The 24,686-nt window shown below is 46.9% G+C and overlaps 2 protein-coding genes across 4 annotated transcripts in view; one reads left to right on the top strand and one right to left on the bottom strand.

Annotated features, from left to right (window-relative positions):
- Positions 1–13,270, top strand: part of DET1 (DET1 partner of COP1 E3 ubiquitin ligase) — a 13,553-nt gene extending 283 nt beyond the window's left edge. The window contains exons 2-5 of one of the 3 annotated variants that reach the window (XM_010717486.3): positions 595–1,706; positions 4,609–4,799; positions 6,450–6,641; positions 10,399–13,270. In XM_010717486.3, the coding sequence (XP_010715788.1) occupies positions 624–1,706; positions 4,609–4,799; positions 6,450–6,641; positions 10,399–10,588 (1,656 nt within the window). In that variant the 5' untranslated portion in view covers positions 595–623 and the 3' untranslated portion in view covers positions 10,589–13,270. The other 2 variants (XM_010717485.2, XM_019619507.2) reach the window with 2 other exon arrangements.
- An 8,093-nt stretch (positions 13,271–21,363) lies between these two features.
- MRPS11 (mitochondrial ribosomal protein S11) lies at positions 21,364–24,685 on the bottom strand (the record flags this gene model as incomplete). Its single annotated transcript, XM_003209510.2, has 5 exons — positions 21,364–21,720; positions 22,176–22,241; positions 23,669–23,798; positions 24,346–24,435; positions 24,555–24,685. Coding segments are annotated over 5 exons (525 nt in total), but the record flags the coding sequence as incomplete, so codon positions are not given.
- Position 24,686: the final 1 nt, after the last annotated feature.

A 24,686-nucleotide genomic window follows, 5' to 3' on the forward strand; every position in this document is an offset into this window, starting at 1 on the left:
CGGTGGTGAGCGCGGCCTGCGCCCTTCGTGGGCTCCGCTACACCGTGGCCTCCACGCCCGGAGGGCTCCGAGCTCCTCCCTGCCCCGAGGGCATGGCCCTGAGCCGCGGTTTCCTGCGGGGCACGGGGAGAGCGGGCCCCGGTCCCCAGTCCCCAGTCTCCAGTCAGGCTTCTCCTTGAGGCTGCTGTCCCCTCGGTGGCCCACAGGCTGCCCCGTCCCCCCTGCTTTCATGCCCACCTCTCTGGGCTCCCTCTGTCCCAGCTGCAGGCTGCCCCTGGCTCCTCTCTCTCCCTTCCCAGTGTTTGAGTGTCCCTCCATTCCTGTAGCACCTACATACGTGTGCTGCCTTCCTCAGCTCGATCCCTTCCTGTGCCCTGCTCTGCAGCAGGCAGCTCTGCAGATCCCATCGCCTTGCTGGGTACCCTCTGGGTACCTCCCACTGTCCCTGTTACGTCCCCACTGAACCCTCTCCCAGTCTCTCTCCCTCTCCCAAAGGTTTTTTAGCTGGCCCCCACCCTGAGGGAGTTGCCCAGAACTCCATCTCTGTAAGCAGCCTTGGTGAGGTCCCACAGTGAGGGTGTGCGCCGTCTGCAGCAGGGTGAAGATGAAGTAGTGCTCTGACCATGGACCATGATGCCCCCACAATCAAGCCCCGCCGCATCCAGAACCAGAATGTCATCCACCGCCTGGAGCGCCGTCGGATCAGCTCTGGCAAGGCCGGCACTCACTGGCACCAGGTCCGCGTCTTCCACCAGAACGTCTTCCCCAACTTCACCGTGGTCAACGTGGAGAAGCCGCCCTGCTTCTTGCGCAAGTTCTCCCCTGATGGGCGCTACTTCATCGCCTTCTCCTCTGACCAGACATCCCTGGAGATCTACGAGTATCAGGGCTGCCAGGCGGCAGAGGATCTCCTGCAAGGCTACGAGGGGGAGATCCTGGCTAACGGCAATGACCAAAGATCTGTCAACATCCGAGGGCGGCTCTTTGAGCGCTTTTTTGTCCTGCTCCATATCACCAATGTGGCCTCTAACGGGGAGCACCTGAACCGTGAGTGCAGCTTGTTCACTGATGATTGTAGGTACGTCATCGTTGGCTCTGCTGCTTACCTGCCTGAGGAGCCGCACCCCCCCTTCTTTGAGGTTTATCGCAACAGTGAGTCGGTGACCCCCAACCCTCGCTCCCCTCTGGAAGATTATTCCTTGCATATCATCGATCTCCACACGGGCAGGCTCTGTGACACGAGGACTTTCAAGTGTGACAAAGTCATCCTCTCTCATAACCAGGGGCTGTACCTCTATAAGAACATCTTGGCCATTCTCTCTGTGCAGCAGCAGACGATTCACGTCTTTCAGGTGACACCCGAGGGGACTTTCATCGATGTGCGGACAATCGGTCGCTTCTGCTATGAGGATGATCTCCTGACGCTGTCTGCAGTGTATCCCGAGGTGCAACGGGACTCTCAGACAGGGATGGCAAACCCCTACAAAGAGCCCTTCATAAACTCTTTGAAGCACAGGCTGCTGGTGTACCTGTGGAGGAGGGCAGAGCAGGACGGCAGCGCGATAGCGAAGAGGAGGTTCTTCCAGTACTTTGATCAGCTGAGGCAGCTCCGCATGTGGAAGATGCAGCTTTTGGATGAGAACCATCTGTTTATCAAATACACTAGTGAAGATGTGGTCACACTGCGGGTGACAGATCCTTCACAGGTACTGCCTGCACACCTGGGGCTCTCTGTTGCTTGGGGGCAAGTGTTCTCAAGCAGGTTCAGTGCAGTTCAGAGCAGCATTTCCTAGCTGAGCCTGTGAATGTTCACTGGATGTGCTGTTTAGGACCCCATTACTTCATTCTTGTGTGAACATTTGACACCCTTGGTATTGAATAACTTCAGTATCTTTTGCTCTCATGATTTCACCACATTCTTCGCAACTGAAAATGAGACAGAAAAGATCTTAGGCATTATTGAGTCCCCTTTCTCCAGGGATTGTTCCCTGTGCTCACAAGTGCTTCGCAGTGCTCTTTCCCTCCTAAATCCCCAGCTGATTTTTTTAGCTGCTATTTCATGTAATACACTTGCATTGTAGAGGTAGTCTCTCCCTTTTCTTCTGCATCTTCAAGCATGTTTTTCAAATATAATATCTCCATTTTTCACCAGTAGAATTACCTTTTCTATTCTGCCTACGTACTTACTCTTTCAAGCTTCTGTCAGAGCTAGTATTTATGATCTCTCCAAATTGAAGTAGCAGCTCTTAAATCTAGCTAATGTGCCAATTGCTTTTCCTTTCTGTTTAGTACTAAAGAAGTCAAATTAGAGTAAATGTAGCTCAGACAGTGCTGGGTCCCTCCAGGCTTTCCACCATCCCACGTGTTGATCATCTCTTTTCACCACTGTTACTGTTACTCAGTTTTTGAGCTATGTGAAGCTGAGCAAGATATTTTTCACATTAATCTACTTTAGTCTTTTAATCTGTGCTTTTTTTGTTTGTTTGTTTGTTTTGGAAGTATGTGGCAAAAATAATTAATAAATCTCTACTGCTGAAGTTTGTCAGGTAGTTCCCTAGATGCTTGTTTATCCTTCCTATCCCATCCTTCCCAACTTGCTGGTTCCAATACTTAGACCCTAAATGAAACGAGCAGTAATTCTTTGTGACCACGATTTCCCTTTTATATTTGTTTTGGGGTAATCATTTTGGGAGAGAATAAATGAGGCTAAAACTGTTTTAGCCACTGGTGTGAAATGGAGTGGCCGTCTCAGGAACATGAAAGCGTGGTGGATGTGCCTTGCAGTGTGTAGCTTGTTGCTTGTAATCAGAGTTCCTGATCCCAGCCTCAGGCCACCCCAATGTGAATGTTTGTGGGAGTGTCAGCTCTGCTGCCTGCTGTGGTTACCAAAGTTTTTGTGCCTGCTTTGCTCTAACCTGTTCTTGACTTGCTTCACCTGAAGGTTACTTTTAGATGCAAATTATGGCTTGTTTGTGCTGTTCCTCAGGTGATGTATTTTCTGCTGAAGGAAAGCATCTTATTTCTTTTTTCTTTCAGAAGATAATTCCAGATGTGGAACAGCCTGACCTGCATGAGTTTAGTCTTGGTGTTAGAGCTTTGTGAAGAACACTTTGGTCACAGAATACATAAAGCTCCCATTTTTTCTTTCATCTATCAGTGCAGGACATGGGTTTGGTCTGATTTCAGGATCTTCTCTTCCTTTAGGCTCCTCTGCTAAGGAGGCTGAGGAAGTTCCTGTTTACGCTTGTAGGTTGCCTGTGCATTGCTGTGTATGTATAGTTGGGGGTTGTTGTTTTTGGCTTGTGTTCCAGCTTTGCTGAGTGCTTTTTGTAAAGCTTCTGCTGTCTGTGCGTGCTTGTGCTTTGTCTGCATCACAGGTGCTGCTAAAATGTAGGAAGAAAGATTTCTCTGGTTGAGGGCATCCTGTGTTAACCTGGCAAAGGAACTTCTTTATTTAAGGTTGGAGGAGATTCCCTGCAGTTTTAAAAGATGTAAATAGTTTCTACTTCTGCTGTCTCCTCTCTGCTTCATAGCTGTATTTCAGAAGGGCTTTCCTTTCCTCAGGCAGTCATTCAGTGAGTAACCTCATTCAGTGTGCTTCATTTTAACGTGGGGGGGTCGGGTTGTACGATCACAGTTTATTTTGGGGCTGTAAAACAAGTAAACCTTGTGATATTTACAGATGGATGAGGTGGGCAGAGTGCCTGCTGTCATCGCTGAGCACTGATTGGGAGCGGGATGTGAAGCATTCAGAAATGGTGTTTATGAGCAGAAGACTTACCCAGATATGTGCATATGCCCAGTGAGTTAGTTACATTTGAAGCAGGGACAGGCTTTGTGGTGCTGGAAATCTAGCCCTGTCCTATTTAATAAAAGCTACCTTTGGGGACCAAGAACTGCCCCTTCCTGGTGAGATGGGAATGTCCTTTCCCTTTGTTGCAGTTGTGCTGGTACAAATGCAGTGTTTTTCTCTGGCTTGTTGATGCTGTGAAGCACTGACATTGCCAGTGTACAGTACGGTGCCTGAGCCTTCTTGCACGAGAATGATGGCATTAAAAAGAAGTTGTTAACGTCTTTCAGATTTTCATTTCTGTGTCAGCAGGGTATCAGGAGGGTCCAACTTTCTGTAGGCAGTGGTGTAGTGCACAGCACTCTGAATAGGCTCATCCCCATGTGATGGAAATATTAAGAAGGGAAAGCAAATAATTTCTCTGCATAAAGGAAAGGATGATTTGTTGCCAGCTAGCACTGGGTTTAAAATCGTTTTGTCAGCAGGAATGAAAATTAAATTTGGCACTTCAGAAAGCATTTTGGATTTGGTGGAGGAAGAGAAAACAGAAATATTGACATCCAGTTTGAGAAGAAAAATTGGAAGCCCGTTCAGTTGTGGTTTCTTTTCCCGTAAATAATGACATCGCAGTAAACAGGTGGATAATTTGGTGCCTGTTGAGGTATTTAATAGCAGAATGGATTAGTATGAAGATGTGGGATTCTCCTGCTCTGCAAAGACATTTGGGTAGGATCCGTGGCATCACATGGGGAGGAGGAAGGGCCAAGCTTCCCTATGCGTGCTCTCTGGCTAACCCTCACCTCTGCCTCTCTCCCCAGCCTTCGTTCTTCGTCGTGTACAACATGGTGAGCACGGAGGTCATAGCCGTGTTTGAGAATACGTCTGATGAGCTGCTGGAGCTGTTTGAGAACTTCTGCGACCTCTTCAGGAACGCCACTTTGCACAGCGAGGCGGTTCAGTTCCCCTGCTCGGCTTCCAGCAACAACTTTGCCAGGCAGATCCAGCGCCGGTGAGCCATTCGGAGCATGCTTTATACCATGTAGACACGCTCAGCCCCGTCAGCTGAAGGCTAGTATCAAATAAGCACCCTGAGAAAAACGGCTCCTGTAGTCGCTGAGTGATGCGAGGGGCTGGCTGGGACCTGCTTCATCTTACAGCCTCGTGCACCTGGTCTTGTATTTATTCCAGTTTCTGTCTTTGTACAGCAAGGAAGAAGGCAGCGGTGCAATTCAGTGCTTAGAAGAGAAGGGAATTTTAAGGGCAAGATGTTGCTGCTTCTCTTTGAGCAGTACCTCTTCTGGAGTTCATTAAAACAGTACTGCCTAGTAGTAGCTTTGGGCCCCGTAGATAAGATTTATCAAGATGCTACATCATCTAATTGGATGTATTTTGCCAAGTGGCCTTCTTTAAATTTAGTGTGCAACAAGCTGTGTTCTGTAACAGCAGTAAACAGCTTGTGGTTCTCATTGAACTCTGCTTGGAGAAAGGAAATGGATCTGCCTAGACTTGTTGTGAAAACTGAGCAAAATATCAAAATATCCAGGGTTTCCAGAACGTTCTTTAACAGTCAAATGTGGTTTTAATGAGACAGAGTGTGTTATTTCTCTTGGAATGTATTTTTAGGTGACTCAGGGTGTTTTGTTCTTCTAGTGACTTGTTTGACATCATCCAAAGTACTTGGCAGTCACTTATGGCAGTGAAGCTTCGGCTGATTTTAGTTTCACATCCCATAAGTAAGAGGAAGTTGACTGTAACATCGTGGAGCTCCCTGTCACAAAATCCCTATTGCTTAGGGGAAAGAAAGAACGAGGGAGCTCACTGCAGGCACCTAAAGAACAATTTCTGCATTGTGCTGAAACGTAGAGGAGAGTCTGTTCATTCACTCGACTGTAAGAACCTGTAACAGGAATGTTTAACTTAAGTAGCAATGTGTAATGATGTTGTATACACAGCAAGCTGGCTTTTGGCTGAGTGTTTCTGTTCAAAGGGAAACAGTTTACTGACTGTGGTGTGTGACGTTCATGCAGCTGATCTGTCTGTTCTTGCTTGTGGAAAAGTCAAATTTTATTTGGAAAGAGAAATCCAACCTGCATTAGTCTCTTTACTTGGAAGAGCTTTGAGCTCGCTGTGGTTTTGAAGAGCGTTCTGCTTCTCTTCAAGGTTCTTCCTCATCTCAGGTTTCTCCCTCTATGTGTTTAAAACACAATGGCTAGAGAGGGAGGGGGGATTCTAGAGTCAACCTTAAGGGCTCAACTGTTGCTGTGAAACACACTGGCTTTTGCTTATACTGTTTACAGGCTTTGTGGCAAAACTTGGATTGACTGATAAGCTGCTAATCCACCTCTCCCTGTTTCTGATCCTGTTCATTTCCTGTACTGTGGTGCAGCTGAGGCCAGACCTTGTGGATAGGCACGGTCTTGTCCTTCTATCAGTTTGGACTTTCAGAGCAGAAACAGTAATGATGAGGGAGGATAAAAAGGTCACCAGAGCTGGTTGGTGGTTGAATCACTATGATACATCTTTGGAAGTGAGCTGTTCTAGTTCTTACATTGCTGCTGTTTTTCTTTCTCTATCAGTTTTCCTCCTCCTTCTTTTTTTTTAATCTGTGCCGTTCACCTGTGGCCTTTGTGAGTAAAACCTGCTTCTTGGTTTGCTTCAGGTTCAAAGACACTATTGTGAATGCCAAGTACGGAGGACACACAGAGGCCGTGCGGAGGCTGCTGGGCCAGCTCCCAATCAGTGCCCAGTCGTACAGTGGCAGCCCATACCTCGACCTCTCCCTTTTCAGCTATGATGACAAGTGGGTGTCTGTCATGGAGCGGCCTAAGACCTGCGGTGATCACCCTATAAGGTATGAAACAGGTCGAGAAGCTGTATGTGAAGAGAAAGGTTAGCTCTAAATCACCTCTGCCACGTGGCCTGAAATTTGCAGAAAGAACAGACATGAATGGTGCCTTTCTCTCTCAATATCCTTTGGCCAGAGGGTTTATTTCGTAGTTGCACAAAGCTTGGCCAATCTTCTTGTGATAAGTCTCACCTTATATGCGTGGGAGAGCCCTTCAGGTTTTGTCACTGAGCTGCCTTATGGAAGATTTGCGTAGTAAAGAGTGAGCCTTTTCCATGTGAATGCTCTTGTTTCTCCTTCTAGAGCAGTTCAGCCCTCCTGTGTGGGCTGCAGATATGTTTCTGGGTCCTTGCTATCCTTCCTGTGCTGGAAGGATTCTTTCTGAGCACGTAGGGTTAGCTGGTAAGGATCACCTGGTTTGTCCTGTGAATAAAATATTGTCTGGGTTAGGTGTTATTCATAAAGCTTCTGGTATTGATTTTTGCTATTTTCAGACTTCCTTTTTTTCCCCTATTTACGTTTCTCACTCCGGGAGCCGTACTCCTCTTCATGTCCCTCTTCTATCTATGATCTATAGGAAATTTGTTTCTGTAGTAGAAGTTTAGCCAGGTGTAAAAGCCATTCTGTGCCTCTTATGTCTGAGTCTTCAATGCTGGCAGCAGGAAGAACTCCAAGCCTGAGAATAAGGAGGTTTGCAGTGCTTCTTTCAGAAACACGGTGACTATTTATTTCTTTTTGTTGGCTGCAGCCATGGGGGCAAGCAGTAGTGGTTAAAAATTCAGCATCTCCTGCCTGAAAGGCTCAAATCAAAGGGGCTGAGTTCTCCAGGCAGAATAGTCTTTCCACTTACACTGTTGCAAAAGAGAAATGAACCTATGCTCGAAAAACAAAGAGAGCCTTCAGCGTCTAAGTGCTTTGTTTAGCAACTGGACGCACGTTGGGGGCTCTGACAGCCTCAGGAGTCCATTCTGGATGGTTTCCCAAATTTATTTTCATCAGTGCATTCTCAAAACGTGATTTCATGTCTCCTCTGGCCCTGACTCAGGTGCTAGGGATCTTCTGATTATTCCTGTGCTCTCAATTCCCAAATTATGTATATTTAATTGATTATTTTTTTTTTCCCCTGCCCGTATGATTTGGTTTAATCCCCAGCTCCCAAGCTATCTGCAGAAAAAAGCCTGCCCTTTCCCCCTTGTCATGCTTGACGTTGGGAAAACTTGCAGGGCAGTGGTTGTCTGCCAGCACCAACCTGCGTAGGGCTCCTGCAGACAAAAGGGAGCAAAACCTCAGTCATTTGCTGTGGTTACCGTCTTTGTAGTAAACAAAGCAAAGTGCCACCTTTCCTCCCTCCCTTGAGCAACGCGGCATTTCAGAGGCAGAGCTTTTAAAGCTCAAAGCTGTGCAGTCAATTAGGACTTGAATAGGGCCTGGGAGCAGTGGGGCTCCTGGTTTTTGGGAAGTAAGCAGAAGACCAGGCACTAACCTTAACCATTCAGTAGCTGAAGTAGCACTGCTGTGTTTCTCACATACGAAACAAAGGCATTAATAAAATAATACTGCTGCCCGGTGTGGTTGGAAAGCTTGGAAATGAGGGGCGACAGGATTTGTGATGTAAGTCCTCTGACTGGTTGAAGTGCAGAGACCTTCAGCAGCTACGGGTGTTATGGACTGCATGTATTTCCTGGCGTGACATCTGTGAGATGGAGGCCTCTGTCTGTTTTACTCACCGGTTTCAGCGCCTCTGTGCCTGGTGCTCTTTTGACCCGTGCTGCTTTTCTGTGTTCAGCAGGTTCACCCCTCATTTCTGGCTACTTGAGAGGCCAGTAGTGGTTTGCTGTCAGGCGGGAAGGACTTCAGGTCCCCATCACTGCCATTTTCCAATATCTTTTCAGGAGGCTTGAACTAAAATTCAGTGGGTGAAATGATGGGACTTGTGAGGAAGAGGCTCTAACACAGCTTTACCTATAGCAGGGGGTCTCTAAAATCCATCTAGATGGCTAATAAGGAACCATTTAACCAAAAAATTGGTCTGCAGATAAATCTTCCATTTTCATATGGTTTGAAAAGGCTGGTCTTGCTGTTTCTGTTGACATACAATTTTATATTGCAGAGCCTAATTTATCCCCAGAGTGAGAGCCCATGGAAATGGCCTCTGATTGCAGAGCACTTTTAAAAATAGATTTAAAAATACCAAACTGAACACATCTTTGAGATTACAGGGAGCTTCATCTTGAGTAGTAAATTATTGTGAATTGGAAGAGAGAAGAGCAGACCGGGGACTATGCTTTATTTAAAGAATGACCCTCCACATACCCAGCCTTGTGTAGGAGGGAGAGGGCTTTTAAAAAGCCAAATACCAAGATTGTGACTCTCTTGCTGAGTTCTTGTGTGCAATTTTCAGGCAGAGCTGGCTGGCACTTTGATTCAGAGGAAGAGAGAGGAAAGTGGCCCTCCAGGAAGAACATGAGGATCTCAATAGGCTGTGCTGTTAAAATGTGGAGTATGTCTGCTCCTGAAACAGCATTGCCTGTATCTGTCATCACCTGTTCTTTCCAGGCTGAGAGCTGAGTGCATTGTATTGCTTGCCAGAAGTGGGGGGAAATGTGCTCTAGTATTAAAAGCATTCTCTGTGTTAAAACCAGAGGAAAAATGCAAAATGTCCACATGATGGAAAAGGAAAAAGCTGGAAGACAAAATGGCAATTCTGTTCCCGAAACTGAAAGGGCAGAGAAAATGCTCTGAGGAGATGAGTTCTTCGGGTGAGAACTTGAGTCCTGTCAGCTAGAGCTCAGCTGCCTTGTGAAGGTACCAAATCCCCCAAATCTTCATTGTATTCTTGAGAAGAGTGGGGTCATTGCAGAGAGTCCCCTGTTCCCACAGCAGCGCAGAATACTGTGTAAGGTGGGCTTATGGCTGCTACGGAAAGTGAGCCTGTCCTCTAGTATGCAGAGAAGGTTCAAGAAATAAATGGCTTTCTAGACTTTGGCTTTTCACTGCATTGCCTCATCCCCTTGGCAGTGCTGAAGCTGTGTTCCAGAGCTCGCCTATTTGGAGACACAAATGTGCTTCCTCAGACCAACAGCCAGATTTATGGGCAACAGCAGAACAGCCTTTACCTCTGCCCTTGCTGTGATTGTCTGTTGAATGCTGTCCCCCAGACACTTCCTGCTCAAACTGTCTTGTTGGTGATTTTTGTTGTTGTGTTTGGAAATCTATCAGGATTTGCAAAGCTTTGTTTGAAGTGTAAGGTGGAATCTGGCACTCTGGAGCAGAACTGGATCCAGGTGTTCACCTTCCTCTGCTGAACAGGGATGTAACTAAGTACAAGCACAGCAGTTGGAGAGGGAAACGTTGGCCTCGTAGCTGGAATGAAGGCCATTGCTAAGGGAGGCGAGCTCCATTCTGTACAGTATATCTGCCATAGGCATCAAGCGGAGCAGCTTGCATTAAGAGAGTACAGAGAGTCAGCACACGTGGGGTCTGAACCGAGCTTGCTTTGCTATTGTAAAGTCAGCTAAGACCACCAAAATGAAGACAGAGTTTTCTGACTGATAAGAAAAAAAGTCTTTTTCTAGACAGTGAAAAACTAGCTGCCCCGGGAGGGACTCTCCTCTGTCGCCAAGAGCCAGACACCCAGCTGAGGATCTCCTGCCACTGAGGGAGTACCAGAAACTGAACAAGGCACTTGTCTCTGTTTGCGAAGAGTCCAGATGGCAAAGTCAATAGTCAGGAACAGCCATAATTGACTTTCTCTTCCTTTCAGATTTTACGCTCGTGATTCTGGCCTCCTGAAGTTTGAAATCCAGGCGGGACTCCTGGGGCGACCCATCAATCACACAGTGCGACGCCTGGTTGCGTTCACCTTCCACCCCTTCGAGCCCTTTGCCATCTCAGTGCAGCGCACGAACGCGGAGTACGTGGTAAACTTCCACATGAGGCATAGCTGCACGTAGGGCAACGCGTGGGCAGGGCAGCTCTTCTCCTCGGGTCTGGGCCTCTGCCACAGACAGACCAAAGCCAGGCACTCACACCTTCTAGGAAACCAAACCATCGATCGCGTCAAGAGATCTGAGCTGGGAGCTCCCACCTGCCGGCATCTCGCAGTGCCCTTAGCTGTGAAAAGGTGATCTGTTGAAGTCAGACCTGCAAATATTTCTTCTCACTCTTTTCGTACCGCAGCAGTTCCCACTGCATTAAGCACTGCTGTTGTTCCCTATTCCTGTTGATGAACAAAGTGTAGCTGAGATTTGTTTCTCGATTTCCCAGAGGCATGTCTGTTTTCTCTCCTGTTGTATGTCTTAGGATGGCAACCATGGAGCTTTGCAACATATTTGTGGAGCGCTCCCTTCTGCACTGATGCTTTCCTACTTTGTCAAGACAAACAGCCTGTCCTAGAGGGAATGGATAGAAGCCACGGGGAGAGCTTAGAAATACAGCTACCTGTATTTGTATCACCAGTATTACTAGGGAAATGAAATCCTGTTCTCATCCACACCATCTACTCTACTCACACGATTTTAATATGCAAGAGGTTAGGAAAAAGCTGTGAGAAATCATTGGAACTGAGAAAGATGAGGTGTATTCCTGACTCTTATGCAAGTAATTTAATCTTTGTGCCTTAGTATCCATAAAGCCCCTAAGTGGAAGGTGGTAAGTTAGTACCAGAAAGCCTGTGCAGCTGATTGTGTCTCTGGTGCATGAAAAAGTGGGCAAGAAGGAAGGAGAGTGGCTGGGAGGAGTGTGGAGAGTAACAGCAGCTCCTTGCTCTTGTTGAAGGGTTTCTTTCTGCAGTGTGGATGAATCCTTATGGGCATTTGCAGGCTTGCTGCTGAGCAGAAGGGAGTCCCAGCTGATGGCACCCTTCTGTGTGCTGGAGAATGACCGTGGAGAACTAATAGCATTTGGGTTTTTCCAGGAAAAAGGGAGGAGACCTGAATTACTGTGCATTGCTGCAGGTTTGCAGTTAAGAGATGAGTTTGTTGACTTACGTTGCTTACCTCCCTGTTTGATACACTGTTCTCTGTGAGAACCCTTTTGGATATTCCCAGGCTTCAAAGCACAACTGGCTGGTGCGTGATGCTGACCGGACCACTGCAGTGTCTATGCTGCCTAGAAATTAAGCTCCTAGGTGTAATACTGCTTGTCCTGTTAGTTGGTGTGGCCTGCTCTCTTTTAAAAATGGAATTTTTGGTTGCAGAGCAGCGTTTGTGTTTTGCTGCACACAGACTTATGACTGTGTGCTATCAAGCATTGCAGACATCCCATGTGAGGTACGGAGGGGACATCAGAAAATTGGTGCTTGTACATGGGAGACACCTACTTTAAATGACCCTGTTGGTGTCATCTTTGGACCAAAATGGGCTGTGGGTGATGTGTTGTGGCCACATGCCTGTGAAGAACAGTACTGATGTCATACATTCATTTTGCATAGTAAAGCATAAGAAAATAACTCTGTGTGTTGATGGTGCCTGCATAAAGCATGAATGTGGGACCTTGCAGGGGAAGGCGACTGAGGGTCTTCAAGTCAGCCTTTACTCTCTGTTCTATGGTATTTACTTTCCTGGCCTTGCTAAACTTAATTCTAGGTCAAGACACTGTATTTCACTGCTCTTTTTCTGGTTTATGCACTGTGGGTTTCTCAGGTCTGTCAGGAATGACTTCAAGGTTGGAAGACTGCTAATAGAGGGAGCATCAGGCCATGTGTGCTTTGGGTCTGGGTTCCTCTCCATCTAATAACACTATTTGTCAAGGTTTTAGGTTTTATCCTGTGATCTGTTCCTCAAATATTCAATTAAAGCTCCAAGTGGAGAATCATTTGCACATTGTAGATCATGGAATTACCTTCTTCCTGCACCACTCTCACATTTGTTCACACTTTCAGTATGAGACTATTTCTGTTTTCTTTTCTCCAAAGCTCTCAGCAGCTCCATTCAAAACTGGCTTTATGCCTTGATGTCAGCCTGGGAGGTCAGTGCTTATTAAAATAGCTCCCAGGTCTCCATTTAAATGTTGTTTGGGTTTTTTTTGGGTGGCAAAAATATAAACTATTTTAGCATTTCTGCAGTAGGGGCTTTTGCCAGATTCAGGCTGTCCTGTGTGAAGCAGAGAGCATGGCGTGGGTTATTGGACTCGGGGCTGGGAGACCAGAGGTCTGCTCTTATTCTGCTATTAAATTGTTTTGTCACTGAGGGCAAATCTATTCCTGTTCCATCCGGTGTTTTCTTCTCTGTAAATGAGGCCAAAAACATATTTTCAGCTTTTGTAAAACACTTTGAGATTCATGGATAAAAAGTGCTGGGTAAGTGCTAAGTATTTTCTTATTATGTTTGCAGACAAACTGATTGATTCATTCTGGATACTAATTGCCTTTGAGTAGCATTGCAGATCCTCTGGTTGTGGCTGCTGCATTTTATATCTATAACAGAGTTAATTTTATTACAGAAATGCATTGGAAGAAAAAAGTCTCTCATGCTTGAAATTTTGATTCTTTATTACAAAAAAAAAAAAAGAAAAAGTGTGTGGTGGGGAGGGTGGGAGGAAAGGGCAAATATTTTCTACCTGATATTTTTCCTAGGCTAGGATGAAGATTTGTTAGCAGCACAACACAAAAATGGAATAAACAGATTTTGCTTTAAGAGCCTGATTTATTGTTTTTGTTTTCCCAGAACCTTAGTGGTGCAGCCAGGAGTCCCATTGTTAGGAAGAGATGGCAGGGATGTGTGTTGGGCTGTGCAGGCTTATTACATGCTAGTTTCTTGCCTCTTCCCGACATCTGGAGTAGCAGTGTGCTTCCTACCAAGGGCATTTCTGTAGTTGCTGCAGATTTCTCATTCTTCTCTCCAGGAGAATGCTGGGGGAGGGGAATAATTGGCCTTCGGTTATGTTTTCCTCTTTTAATTTTATTGCTAGTCCGTCTTGTACTCAGACTCTTCCTTTAGTCCATTTTATAGCACTTGCCTAACCTTGTGGCCATTTTCTGCTCATGCTCTGTGATCAAGAGAGAAAGGTTGAGCAGTACAGGTTGCTTGGCAGAAGTCATCACCTACCCATTGCTTTTTAAGGCTTTTTTTCCAGCTGCGTCCTGCTTCAGACATGAAATATATTTTGCACAACATCGTGGCATTGAAAATTTGCAAATGGTTCTGGACTGTGACCCCCTTGTAGCTCACTGCTGCTTTATGACCACCCAGCATTGTGCCTGTATGAATTGGTTCCTATATGCATCTGCAGTCTTGGCCCTGAGAGCTTCTTTGAACCTTCCTCTATTTTGGTGTGTGCAGTTTTCTGTTGCTTTCCTTTGGAGACCTTGAGCATGTCAGAAAGCTCTTGAGCCTGCGGCTCTTCGGAAAGGTACTAAGTGACAAGGAGATGCTGAAATGCTTGAGTTCAATACCATGTTTGTTAGGTAGTGGAATCCCATCTTTATTACTTCTTGTGCTGCCTTTGCTTTAAAAAAAAAAACTATGTAATATTTCTTATATAAACTGCATTAGTCAGCAAGCCACAGAAATCCCAATAGAATCAAATCTATGTATCCATTAATGGCATGTTCCTGCTTAAACGCTCCTTTTGGTTAACCCTCCAGTCCTGAGCGGCTCCCTGATACAGCTCCCTGATTTTCTCTGTGTACTTATTTTTGCTCACGTGCTCATGTCTGTTATGCTTCCTTTGTTCTTTTTTGACCCAGCTGGAAGAACCAGATTTCTGAAGCTTTATTTCAGATTTCTGGTGCTTTCATATATTTTTTGTTTTTCATGTTTCTGTCCTCTGATTGCTTTTCTGCCAGCTCTTCCTGCAGGATCTCTCAGGACCTTGGAAATGGAGATGAGGTCTGGAAGGTAATGGGACTTGTGGCCCTCCCAACAGCTTTCCTCCTGGTGGGAGCCTTTATTAGAAAAGTCAGTCCTGTGGGCAAGCAATGGGACAGGATTTTGTGGGTTTGCTTTTGTGTTGCTTTCATAGCTGTTAGTGTCCCTGAATGCTTGTACTTTCCTGTCTTGTTAGTGTGGTTGTAAAAGCTTTTCTGGCCAAATACTTCCTTACGATGAGGGAATGGTGAAAGGGCTTTTATATACTTTTTTTTTTTTTTTGTAGCCCCTGGGCTGCGGAGGCTGAGCTATGCAGTCAGTCATTGTAGCAGTAACAGCCTGGCACTGCCTGCCAACTAGGCTGACTGCTCATCAGGCAGCAGCAGCCCCTGCTAGAGCTGTGTTCTGGCTGAGGTCTGATTAGCCTGTGTTTCTTTCAGGGTAGCAACCAAGGAAGAGCTGTACTTATTGTGTAAGGAAATTAATTCTTAGAAAAATACTGATGTGGAAAAACCCTGAATTGCACATTCTATTCCTGATGTTATGACATAAAAATACCACACTGGCTTTAGACTAGCATTCTGGAAATGAGTAACTTGCGGGTGACTACTGTGTTCCTACAAGAGAGAACTGAAAGTGAGAAGTTAGAACAGGGGCAGACTGTCCCTGGGCTGGGCTGCAACATCTGGTTAGCATTTTGCAAAGATACCATGGGCACCTGTGTGTTTGAGGGCAGTTTTAGAGAAGATGGGACTGCTTTATAGCAGACCAGCAAGGAGATGCTTGCTAGATACCCTCAGCAGGGAGAGGAGCCTACTGGGGGAACTTTCTGAAAGGAGCAGCAGAACAGCGTTTGGGTGCCATGGAATAAAATCCTACAAGAACTGCAGCGAGGTGGTGAAAGTTCAGGGTGACAATGCAAAGCTTCCTGCATTTTTTGCATTCTACTTTGTTCAAGTACAAACTGGTGTCTTTGGAAGAGCTCACCTTCTGTAGATGACAGAATTTAGCCTTAGTCCTTAGCTTTCTTTTTTTCTGTGCCAGGCATGGACCAAAGCAGCCCTGGCTCTGTCCAGAGGACTCCCTGCCCCAGCTCTAGGCAGTGCTTCATCTCTCCCTGAAAACTATTCATGAGTCGGTTCTTATCTGCCATGACCTCCCTTCATCCCGGCGTGTTGCAGCATGAGGAGGGAGGCAGAGCACTATGAGGACACGCTGGATGCCCCAGGACTCTGCCTCCATCAACCAAGCGGACATTTCTTGTATACAGGTCCGGTGAGGATGCACTGGTGGTGACGGCACTGAGCACTGGGCCTGTAGGACAGCCCAGCCTTAGGGACGATGGCACTATGGCTGTGTTAGCAATTGTGAAGCTTGAAGGGAGAACGCTCCATGGGAAGCCCCATCGAAGGCACTGCGATGTGATTTAGGGCATGAAGAAGAGCAGTGGGCCCGTGTGTCCACCCAGAGCCTTCCCGCTGGCCATTTGATAGCTCCTCAAAGGCGCAAAATGGCGTGGGGCCGGATTAGATGTACCCTCCGCCCTCAGCCTGCACCGGGAGATATGGCGCTCGCCCTCCGCCTCTGGCCCTCTGGCACCAGCGCCGTCACCATGGCAACGGGGAGAAGCAGCCATCTGCATGGAAACGGCCTTGCTGCAACATGCAGCGAGTCGGGGGGAAAATGGTTCAAGTGTCAAGTTTGGAGGGGAGAGGGGCCCTGCTGTGTGGTCCTGGCCCAAATCGCACTGCTGTGCGGCAATGGAGGTCTCTCCTTAAGCTCTGGAACTGCCCCAGCACGTGCCCTCGCCATAAGGATGGATTTTGTTGCTGCTGCCCTATTTTCTTTTTGTGTCTAGTCCTGAGGTCAGGGTGAGGCCCAGATGAACTATGCTGATAACCACGGGCCGTGTAGTTAAGTCACTGTTTCAGCCCTGGCTGAGAGTCCTTAATGCCAGCAAAATCCCTCTCTGTAAGCAGAAGGGGAAGCTGGCAGCCAAACAAGGTCTCCTGTAACATAGGGCAGAGCAATGTCACGGCTGTGCGGAGCAGCCTGACTGGCTCTGGGCAGTAAGGTTGGAGCTAATCTCTCCCTTCCTCCCTCTCACCCCTTATCCCTCAGACAATGGCCCTGCCCACGCCAGCTCCATCCCCAGAGAACTCTGATAAGGACTGGGAGAGCAGCTCTGCTGCAAGGCTGCTTGCACCCATCTGGCTTTGTCCCAGTTTTACATCAGCCCCTGGGTGTGAGCCCACCTTCTTGCAGGGATTTCCACCAAAGGAGCAGCTTTGTCCAACATGTCTATGGGCAGATTGTCTCACACCATCTCCCAGCGCTGAGGCAGGCTGCTTCCCTGCTGCCTGCTTCACAAGGAGCCCAGCAGGCTGCCCGGCTCTCCCCGTTTTCTTGTTGTGTTAGTTCTGACAGCTCAGGAAATTAGAAAATTTACTTGTGCTGTGGATGCGGCAGGAGCAAAATGAAAGGCAGCAGCCAGGTATCTGCAAGGGGCGGTGTGGGGGCCATTGCTGGCAATTAGGAGAGTGAGTTGTTTGCCTGCGGGTTGCTGCATGGAGAGATGAGAGCCGTATTTCACCACCTCAGCTTGGGGGCTGCTGCTGAGAGGCTGGGGGTGAACATGTCTTTCTCCTGCCTGGCCCTGCGTTTTGTTACCTATGTGCAGTGGGAAGCCCGCTCTGTTCCTGCGCGCAGGAGCAAGCAGAGGGAACAGGGGCTGAATGCTGGAACCAGATGTGGCTATGAGGCATAGTGGATGTTTGTTTGACTTTTGCAAAATGAGCCATGAAGTGGTATAGCACAGAGAATAGATTTTGGAGTGCCCTTCTCGTCGTCCTCATCTTTGCTGGTTTCCGGGCTGGGAGATCTTGGGGAAGTTTTTTATGTTGTGTTTTGTCTTCCTGCGTTTTTGTCTCCTCACTCCTTCTTTCCTGCCCCACCTTTTTGCTGCCCACCCTTGCTTAGCTCTCAGCCTCTCACACCCAACACTTTTTCCTCCTGCCCAGTTTCTCTACCAAACTGTAAACTGCTCCCCAAGCAGTGGCTCTCGGGGCTCCCTAGCTGAGAAGAGGTCCCAGACCCATGCACATTCCTGCTCCTAGCTGTGGGGCATAGGAAGCGAGTTGTGAGCTCCTAGGGAACAAAAGGACCCCACAAAGTGGCAGCAGCAGAATGGGGGAGATCGCAGAGGAGGCGTGAGTGTTTTCAAAAAAAGGAAATACAGTGAGGCTGCATCTCCCCAAGAGGACCCTGCAGCCCAGCTTCATCGTGAGCCCAGGGACTTGGATGCTATTAGGCAGTTCATTAGTAAAACCTCTGAGCCGTTCCCGCTGCTGTTGAGTACCTATTAATGCCTCTTGAGGGGAGAGGAGAACAACGTGAAAGCACAAAATCTGAGGGCCCTTGATCTCTTTTTGGACTGAGAGGTCAGGGCTGGGGCTGAGGGGCAGCTGTGGGGAGGAGAGGCTGCGCAGGGACGCAGGGTGTGAAAGCAGCAGCTTTGCACATCCCTGATTATTTTGAAAGTCTGAGTGCAAAACATAACCCGACTTGAACTGCAACTTCTCAAAGGCTCCGGAGGGGCACGTTGGGGTTATAAACACCTAGTCAGAGCCCTGCTTCATGCCGAGTTTGAGCCAGGTATTCTTGCACCGTAGGGAAAGCAGGCAAAACCTGCACAGATGTCCCTGACAGCTGCAGCTGGGCTGCGGTAAGCCACCCCTGCTGTGACAGTTTATTAGCACTGCGGGGTCTGTCCCCTTCTCCTTGCTTGTGTATACAGTCAGCTGTTAAAGGACACTGACATCACTTAATTAATGGTTTAATTGAATCTCACAGAGGGATCGAAATTGGCTGCCTGACTCCTGCCACTGAGATGCTCGCATAGGAAATAGTAAATCACCAATTCAGCAAATAAAGCTGTACTCTAGGTAGAAAGTCCCTGTTGTAGGGGTGAGGGAAATAATTCCTCTTTGCACAGTAATATGCTATTAAGATAAGTCTGGGGCTATTTTTTTCAAGCCACCAGGTGTCATCCCTGGGCAAGGGAAGAGTAACTGGGTTAGACTATCTCCCCAAGGCACTCATTAATGGGGAAACAGACCTGAGGTAGCGCTTTATCTCTAAGTCAGAACAGTTTTGTATTTCACCTCCCATATAATGGAGGAAGGTACACATGGTATTTTAAAATGAAGGGCAATACTCAAGAAAGGCCATGGTAGAACTGGGATGAGGCTTTGCAGTCAGTAGCACCTTCTGAGCTTGTTTTCAGGAGGGAAAAAAAACAAAGAAAGCTTTTTCTGAGAGTAGGGAATCAAAGATGAGCAGGAAGAGGAGGGAGTAGAGAGAAAAAACATCCCAAAGCAACGGGAAAGCCTAAAGGGAGAGGATGTGACCCTAATGATGGTGCTAATGCTGTGGTCATACTACTCAAGTAATTGCTGCTCAGGAGGAATGTGAGCCAATAGAAAACAGTATTCTACCCAGGCACCAAGAAAAGCAATTAAGACTGGTAAATACCAGTGGTTGACTAAAACTAGGCCTTTAATTAATAGTTTCATCTGAAGAGTAAGGAAATCATTAAGTGCTATTGGTGTCTATTAATTCCCTGCAAGAGGAACCACAATAGAGGGTTTTAAGAGTTCTTTCACAGAATAGTGTGTGCGACTGAGCCCTTCCATGAAGAGGGAGATCTTGCTTTGTGTAGTTGGGCTCTCCCATATCACTGACAGCTGCCCCTGAAGCCTGGGATTTGCTGTGAAATAAACAGCTCAGACCAAGTATTTAGCTAGGACACAGCTTAGGGGGTGCTCTGTCAGGGCTGGAGTGAAAGCGGCTGGAAATGTAATCAGTTAAAAGGTGCACAACTGAAGCACTGTGCTGGAAAGCTTAGGGAGGATACATGGAACTGGAGGTTCATAAGACAGATATTGCTCGCTATTGTAAGGATCTGGCCACTGAAGTGTGAGACTAACATCAGTCCCTTCTGTTCAGGATGGAGAGAGCTAAATAAACATCAGTTGGAGGAAGGAGTAGAAATAGGTGCCCAAACCAGTCAGAGTGAACAGGGAGATACAACACCCCGCTGTACTAACGGTGGCCATGTATCAGGAGGTTTCATCAAATATTCAGAAATGCTCAGAAACTAAGGAGCAGCCTCTGTACAGGGCACAGCCTTGATTCTAAGTCTGGATGAGAGAAAGGTTTACTATAGTTGCTATTTGATTCTCAAGTCATCCACCTACTCTTCCCCGAATTTCAAGAAGACCACAGATCTTTTTGTAATCTTGTTTTTTTCACTGTATTTGTCTAACATGGGCATTTCTGCTGCATTGATGCAACAAGCAGCTTGTGGTACAGAATGGTAGTGTTCGGTTTTCTCAGTGTGTGTTATGCAGTGCATCACTGACAAGCCTGCCAGCACTGACTCGTGCTCCTCCTTTGTCAGGGCTACTACAGTGCTCTGCAGAAAGCAGTCTGCTGCGAGGCACTCCAGTGTTCATGGCTGCTTTTGCCAGCTAGCTGCCCAGAGAGTCACAATTAATCTTTGTGGTTCATAGGATCTCCTCCTTAAAAAGAGTAATATGGAGTCACTAGAAGCTCAGCCATCTTTCTGGAGCAACGGGGAAGCTCTTCTAGTCTGTCAGACATCTGTGAAGAATCTCTCTTCCTTGCTGTCAAATTTGAGACAGCTCAAGGAACTTCCCTTCAAGATAACTTCTCCTCTATTCAAATTCAGACAGTTGGAGTAAGGTAAGGGACTCATCTGGATCTTATTTTATTCTCTTCTGTCAAATGCAACTCAACAGGCTCTTCTAAGCAGACTGATTTCTTTCAAAACCTGCTGTATGCCATTCAGCCCCATGAAGGAGGTTCACTGCCTTGTTGCCATGGTACCCTTTCTCTAAAGAGGAAGAGAATAGTTAATTATGCAATTTAAGAAACGAAGGAGGAACGACAAAGAGAAATAATAGAAAGGAAGATTCTGGGTTTGCGATAAGACTGCTGGCTGCACCAGAATACACTGTTTACAAGTGAAATGTTTGCCCAGCATATGCTGTATATAGCAAAGAATTGATTTTCTGGCAGCATGGATTTCAAGGAGCTGCCCTATGCTAGGCAATGTGCTTTTGCCATCCAGGAGATTGAGCCTGTAGTCAGTTACTGCTGTTACTCTTTGGTTAACGTTCCAAAGAGTCTCAGACATATTTGTTTGGCTGCAATTCTCTCTGGATGGAGGTAGGGCAGCAATAATACATCACAAATCCATGACAAGCCCATGCTGCCTGTGGATATACAGAAGCACAGTTCCAGATGAAAATGCTTTAAATCTTCTTGGCAGCAGTTTGTTGTTCTCAGGCCTCTAACCCCCTGCTTGCTTACCCCAGGAGCTCCAGCAGATCCAGTTTGTGGTGCACAAGGCAGAACCAAGGGGATTGCAAGCAGCAAAACTGGCACAATCCCAGCCCCTTCGAAGGACTGGCATTTTCCATTTGCCAGCAGCACTGACAGGCTGGCTACAACGTGACTGCAACAAAGCACCACAGCAGACCTTTGACAGTAATGGAATCTGACTGTGCTGCTCCACGCTGTGCGAATGGTGAGAGTCGCTTCATGCACACCACAATAAGCTCTGCAAGCCAGGTGGAAAAGCGTTACCCCATGCCTAGTTTCCAAATGTGTGCAGTAAGAGAAAGAGAGAAGGAAGATGAAGTGACCCCATGCAGTTGTTTACTACAGAAGACTGGAAGGAGATCTGATTTAGTACATACCTGATGTTCCCCCTTCTACCTAACAAGAACAGTAATAGCACTGAAGGCTAGACAAGAGCCACATACTGTGGAAAGAGGAAAAGAGCAGCTGAGAGGCAATAATAACCCAAAATACTTCTAGAGACACAGCAGGAATGACTGTCAAAAGACCAACATTTTAATCAACAAACTTTACACACAAGAGGCTTCCCACTAAGGAACTACATGTACTCCTGCATTTACTACTAGGCTTCTTCTACCCCTTGGGCTTCTAAGGCCCAGGATGGTCTTCTTAAACCCTCTCTCATCAAAAAATTCCAGGGAGGATGGCTTTCCAGAATGTGACACAACCTAGTCCCTGTTATACGAGCTAATATTGAATGCAGTGTCTCTTCCATTCCCTTCTCACATCCGCCTGGCTTTCCGTGGGCGGCAGCCGTTGTGTGGAACCGGGGTGTTGTCGGTGATGGAGATGACCTCCAAACCTCCCATAGTCAGCCCCTTGATGGCAGCCTGGAACAGAGCGAGACAGCAGATGATATGCTGTTATCAACACATTGCAGAGCAGAAAAGGGAAAAAGCTGAGGGGCAAAAAGATTGGTCCCCTGTGAAAATCAGCTTGGCTCACTAGTTCTACTTTGGAATTATCTTAAAGTATTAATATCAGAGGGAACATTTTAAACCTCTCTCTCCACTCCTTTCATCAGAATTCCCATCAGCTTTGGTGCTTAAGTGGCAAGAAAACAAATACAGCTTTTATTCTGTCTCCAAAGTAAAAGATTCTGAAATTTTTATTATTCTACGTTTTCTTCACTAGGCAATTCAGTGATGAATTCTTTGTGTCACCTTCAGAAAAATAAACCAAATTAATCGGTACTGTCATGAGACCAGCCTCAATTAAAAAAAAAAAAAGACAACGTGGATGATGTCTGAGAAAGAAAAAAATATGACAGGAAACTGACACCTACTTTGCGTCCTGGCCCCAGTCCTTTCACCATGACTCGTACATGCAGTACACCCTTTCCGCGTGCCTTCTGAGAAAGGAAGAGCTGGTTAGTATTCTCTTAGACAAATTGGCCACTGTTCTGCCTCCTCTGGAGTCCTTCATTCCCTTTTGACCTACTATCATAGTATTCTTTAAGTAAAAATAAAAAGTAGGTGGGAATGGATATGGAGAAGATAGATGGTGATTACTGCACAGAACCAGACGCCAGCAGAAAAGGAGCCCTGGATAAACAGTGGCAGTTTGAAGGAAACTTGTGTTAAGCTGTCAACTCTGCATACAGAGGAAGTGTCTGAGATCAAACTATCCATGACCTAAAGACAGGACAGAAAATGACATATCCATGGATACCTGACTAACAAGGAGCATCTCAAAGCTGTTTTCCCTTATCTAATACAGTGACTTTTATCTTGTGATCAGTGGATTCCTTCTAGAGAGTAAATGAGAAAAGCAGTCAAGCTTTATATTCACTGTGCAGGAGTCCACAGCAACAGTGTAAAAATTCTAGGGGCTTGCAAATTGAAAATGAAAAACACCTGCTGTAAAGCAGAGCAGTGCTGCCACCAAGTGGAGCTCCTCTGGGTCTCAGTTTCTCTGTTCAGGTGCGATTAATCTACTACAAACTTTAACAGGAATAGGAACAAATCTGGCCAACCACTGTTATGCAGCTTTTATGAGGCTCCAATGAGCGAAGACTAATAGTGAAAGTGTTCTTATATTCCCCTGAATCAACCATAATAAGCTGTTGGCCAGCAGTGGCACAGAACACCTCTGACATGAAAGGTTTCACGTAATTTAGGATGAGGATTTTCAGTTTAACCTTGCCTTATTTTGCTGTAATGAGAACTGTAACACAGCCAGCCTCATTTTTTCCTGTCACCTGGACACCTATATAGGTTTTTTTACATTAAATTGTATGCATCTGGAAATTACATCTACATGGACATCACCTTCTCTGACTGGAACTGCTGGCAGAAGCTCATTTCTCCTGTGGCAGAGAACAAATATAAAAAGTTCAGCCAGTAATTACAGCCACTTCTCAATTCCCTACAGCACGAATTTAAACTGCTGCTGAGTCAGGAGCTTATATTTCTAAAATGACTGAGGTATGTTCCCTTTCAATGAAAGAGCTATGAAACAAGCTAGGAAATGATAGGCTACAAGTTACAGTCAGCACTTGTACAGCTAACCTCACTTCCTGAGCATTTTTATCTGATGTTTCAAACACACTTTGCCAGTGTGAAGATGCTTGCTGTCAGCAAATGCCAGTGTGCTGCTTGAGTGTTAATGAGCAGAAGTCTACAGTGCTACTCATGAGCAAGGGATAGCAACATGAACAAGAAGCAAAATGTCTTCTGCTCTATTCTCCTGAAGATAAATGAAGCTACTGCACTTGTCCCTTATGGACCCAGGTAGCAGGGGGATGCAGGAAAGTGACAACAGCCAGTGCAGACTCACCGTTGCTGCCGCTATGCCAGCTGTCTGTGCCGCAATTGCAGTTGCCTTCTTGGCATTCTGAAAGCCTTCAGTGCCACAGGATGTACGGGCAAACGGCCTGTTGTCAAAGCTGACCACTTGGATGTGGGTACTACAGCAAGAGAGGGACAAAAGAAAGAAAGAAGCTCGAAGAGGATTTTACTCTCATAATGCATGGCTCCGCCACATAACTTGCTCCTTTCTCAAAGCCATATGAACTCTTTCAAGGCACATCAGTTCTACTCACATGGACCTCCCAGCAATGAACTTCGGGATTACAGTGGAGAATCTGAGATGGCAGAACCTTTGTGGACAGCCTGTTCCTACTGACTGTCCCAAAGATACAGCTAACCCTTTCACACACTCTTCTCACAGTAAGCATTGTACCTCTTCTATTTCATAGAATCACAAAACGGTTTGGGTTAGAAAGGACCTGAAAGCCCACACGGCCCCAATCCCCTGCTGGGGGTGGGTGCCCCCGTCAGCTCAGGCTGCCCAGGGCCCACCCACAGGGAATGGGGCACCCACGGCTCTCTGGGCAGCTCAGGTCTACATTCTGTATCATGAACTTCCATGTTTTTTTTTTTTCATTTGAAATGCAAAGCTTGAAGAGCATTACAAACCCTCATTGCACAGAACGGGAGAAGTTGTCTGCTCACTTGTTGTACGTGGCTTTGATGTGAGCTACCGGGATCTCTTCATACGTCTTTCCATCCCACCTCATGGAGTTCCTCTGCAGGATTAAGGGGCTGAGGAGCAAGACGACAGTTATCAGACACCGGCTCTTTCCACCCGGGGAAGGAAAGAAGGGACGGAGGAACGCCAGGAGCCCCGTATCCCCGTGCGAAGCCGACGCCGGCCGGCTCACCTCAGCTCGGTGCCGCCCAGGCTCTCGGCCCCTTTCTCCGCCAGCTCCTGCAGCCTCCGCACGCCTGCGTGCACGCCGCGGCCTAGGCCGGCGCTGCGGGAAGAACGGGAAGCGAGGGCGTGAGCGGCGCTC

Source organism: Meleagris gallopavo, chromosome 12, assembly GCF_000146605.3.
Source record: "Meleagris gallopavo isolate NT-WF06-2002-E0010 breed Aviagen turkey brand Nicholas breeding stock chromosome 12, Turkey_5.1, whole genome shotgun sequence".
NCBI classification, from domain to species: Eukaryota; Metazoa; Chordata; class Aves; order Galliformes; family Phasianidae; genus Meleagris; species Meleagris gallopavo.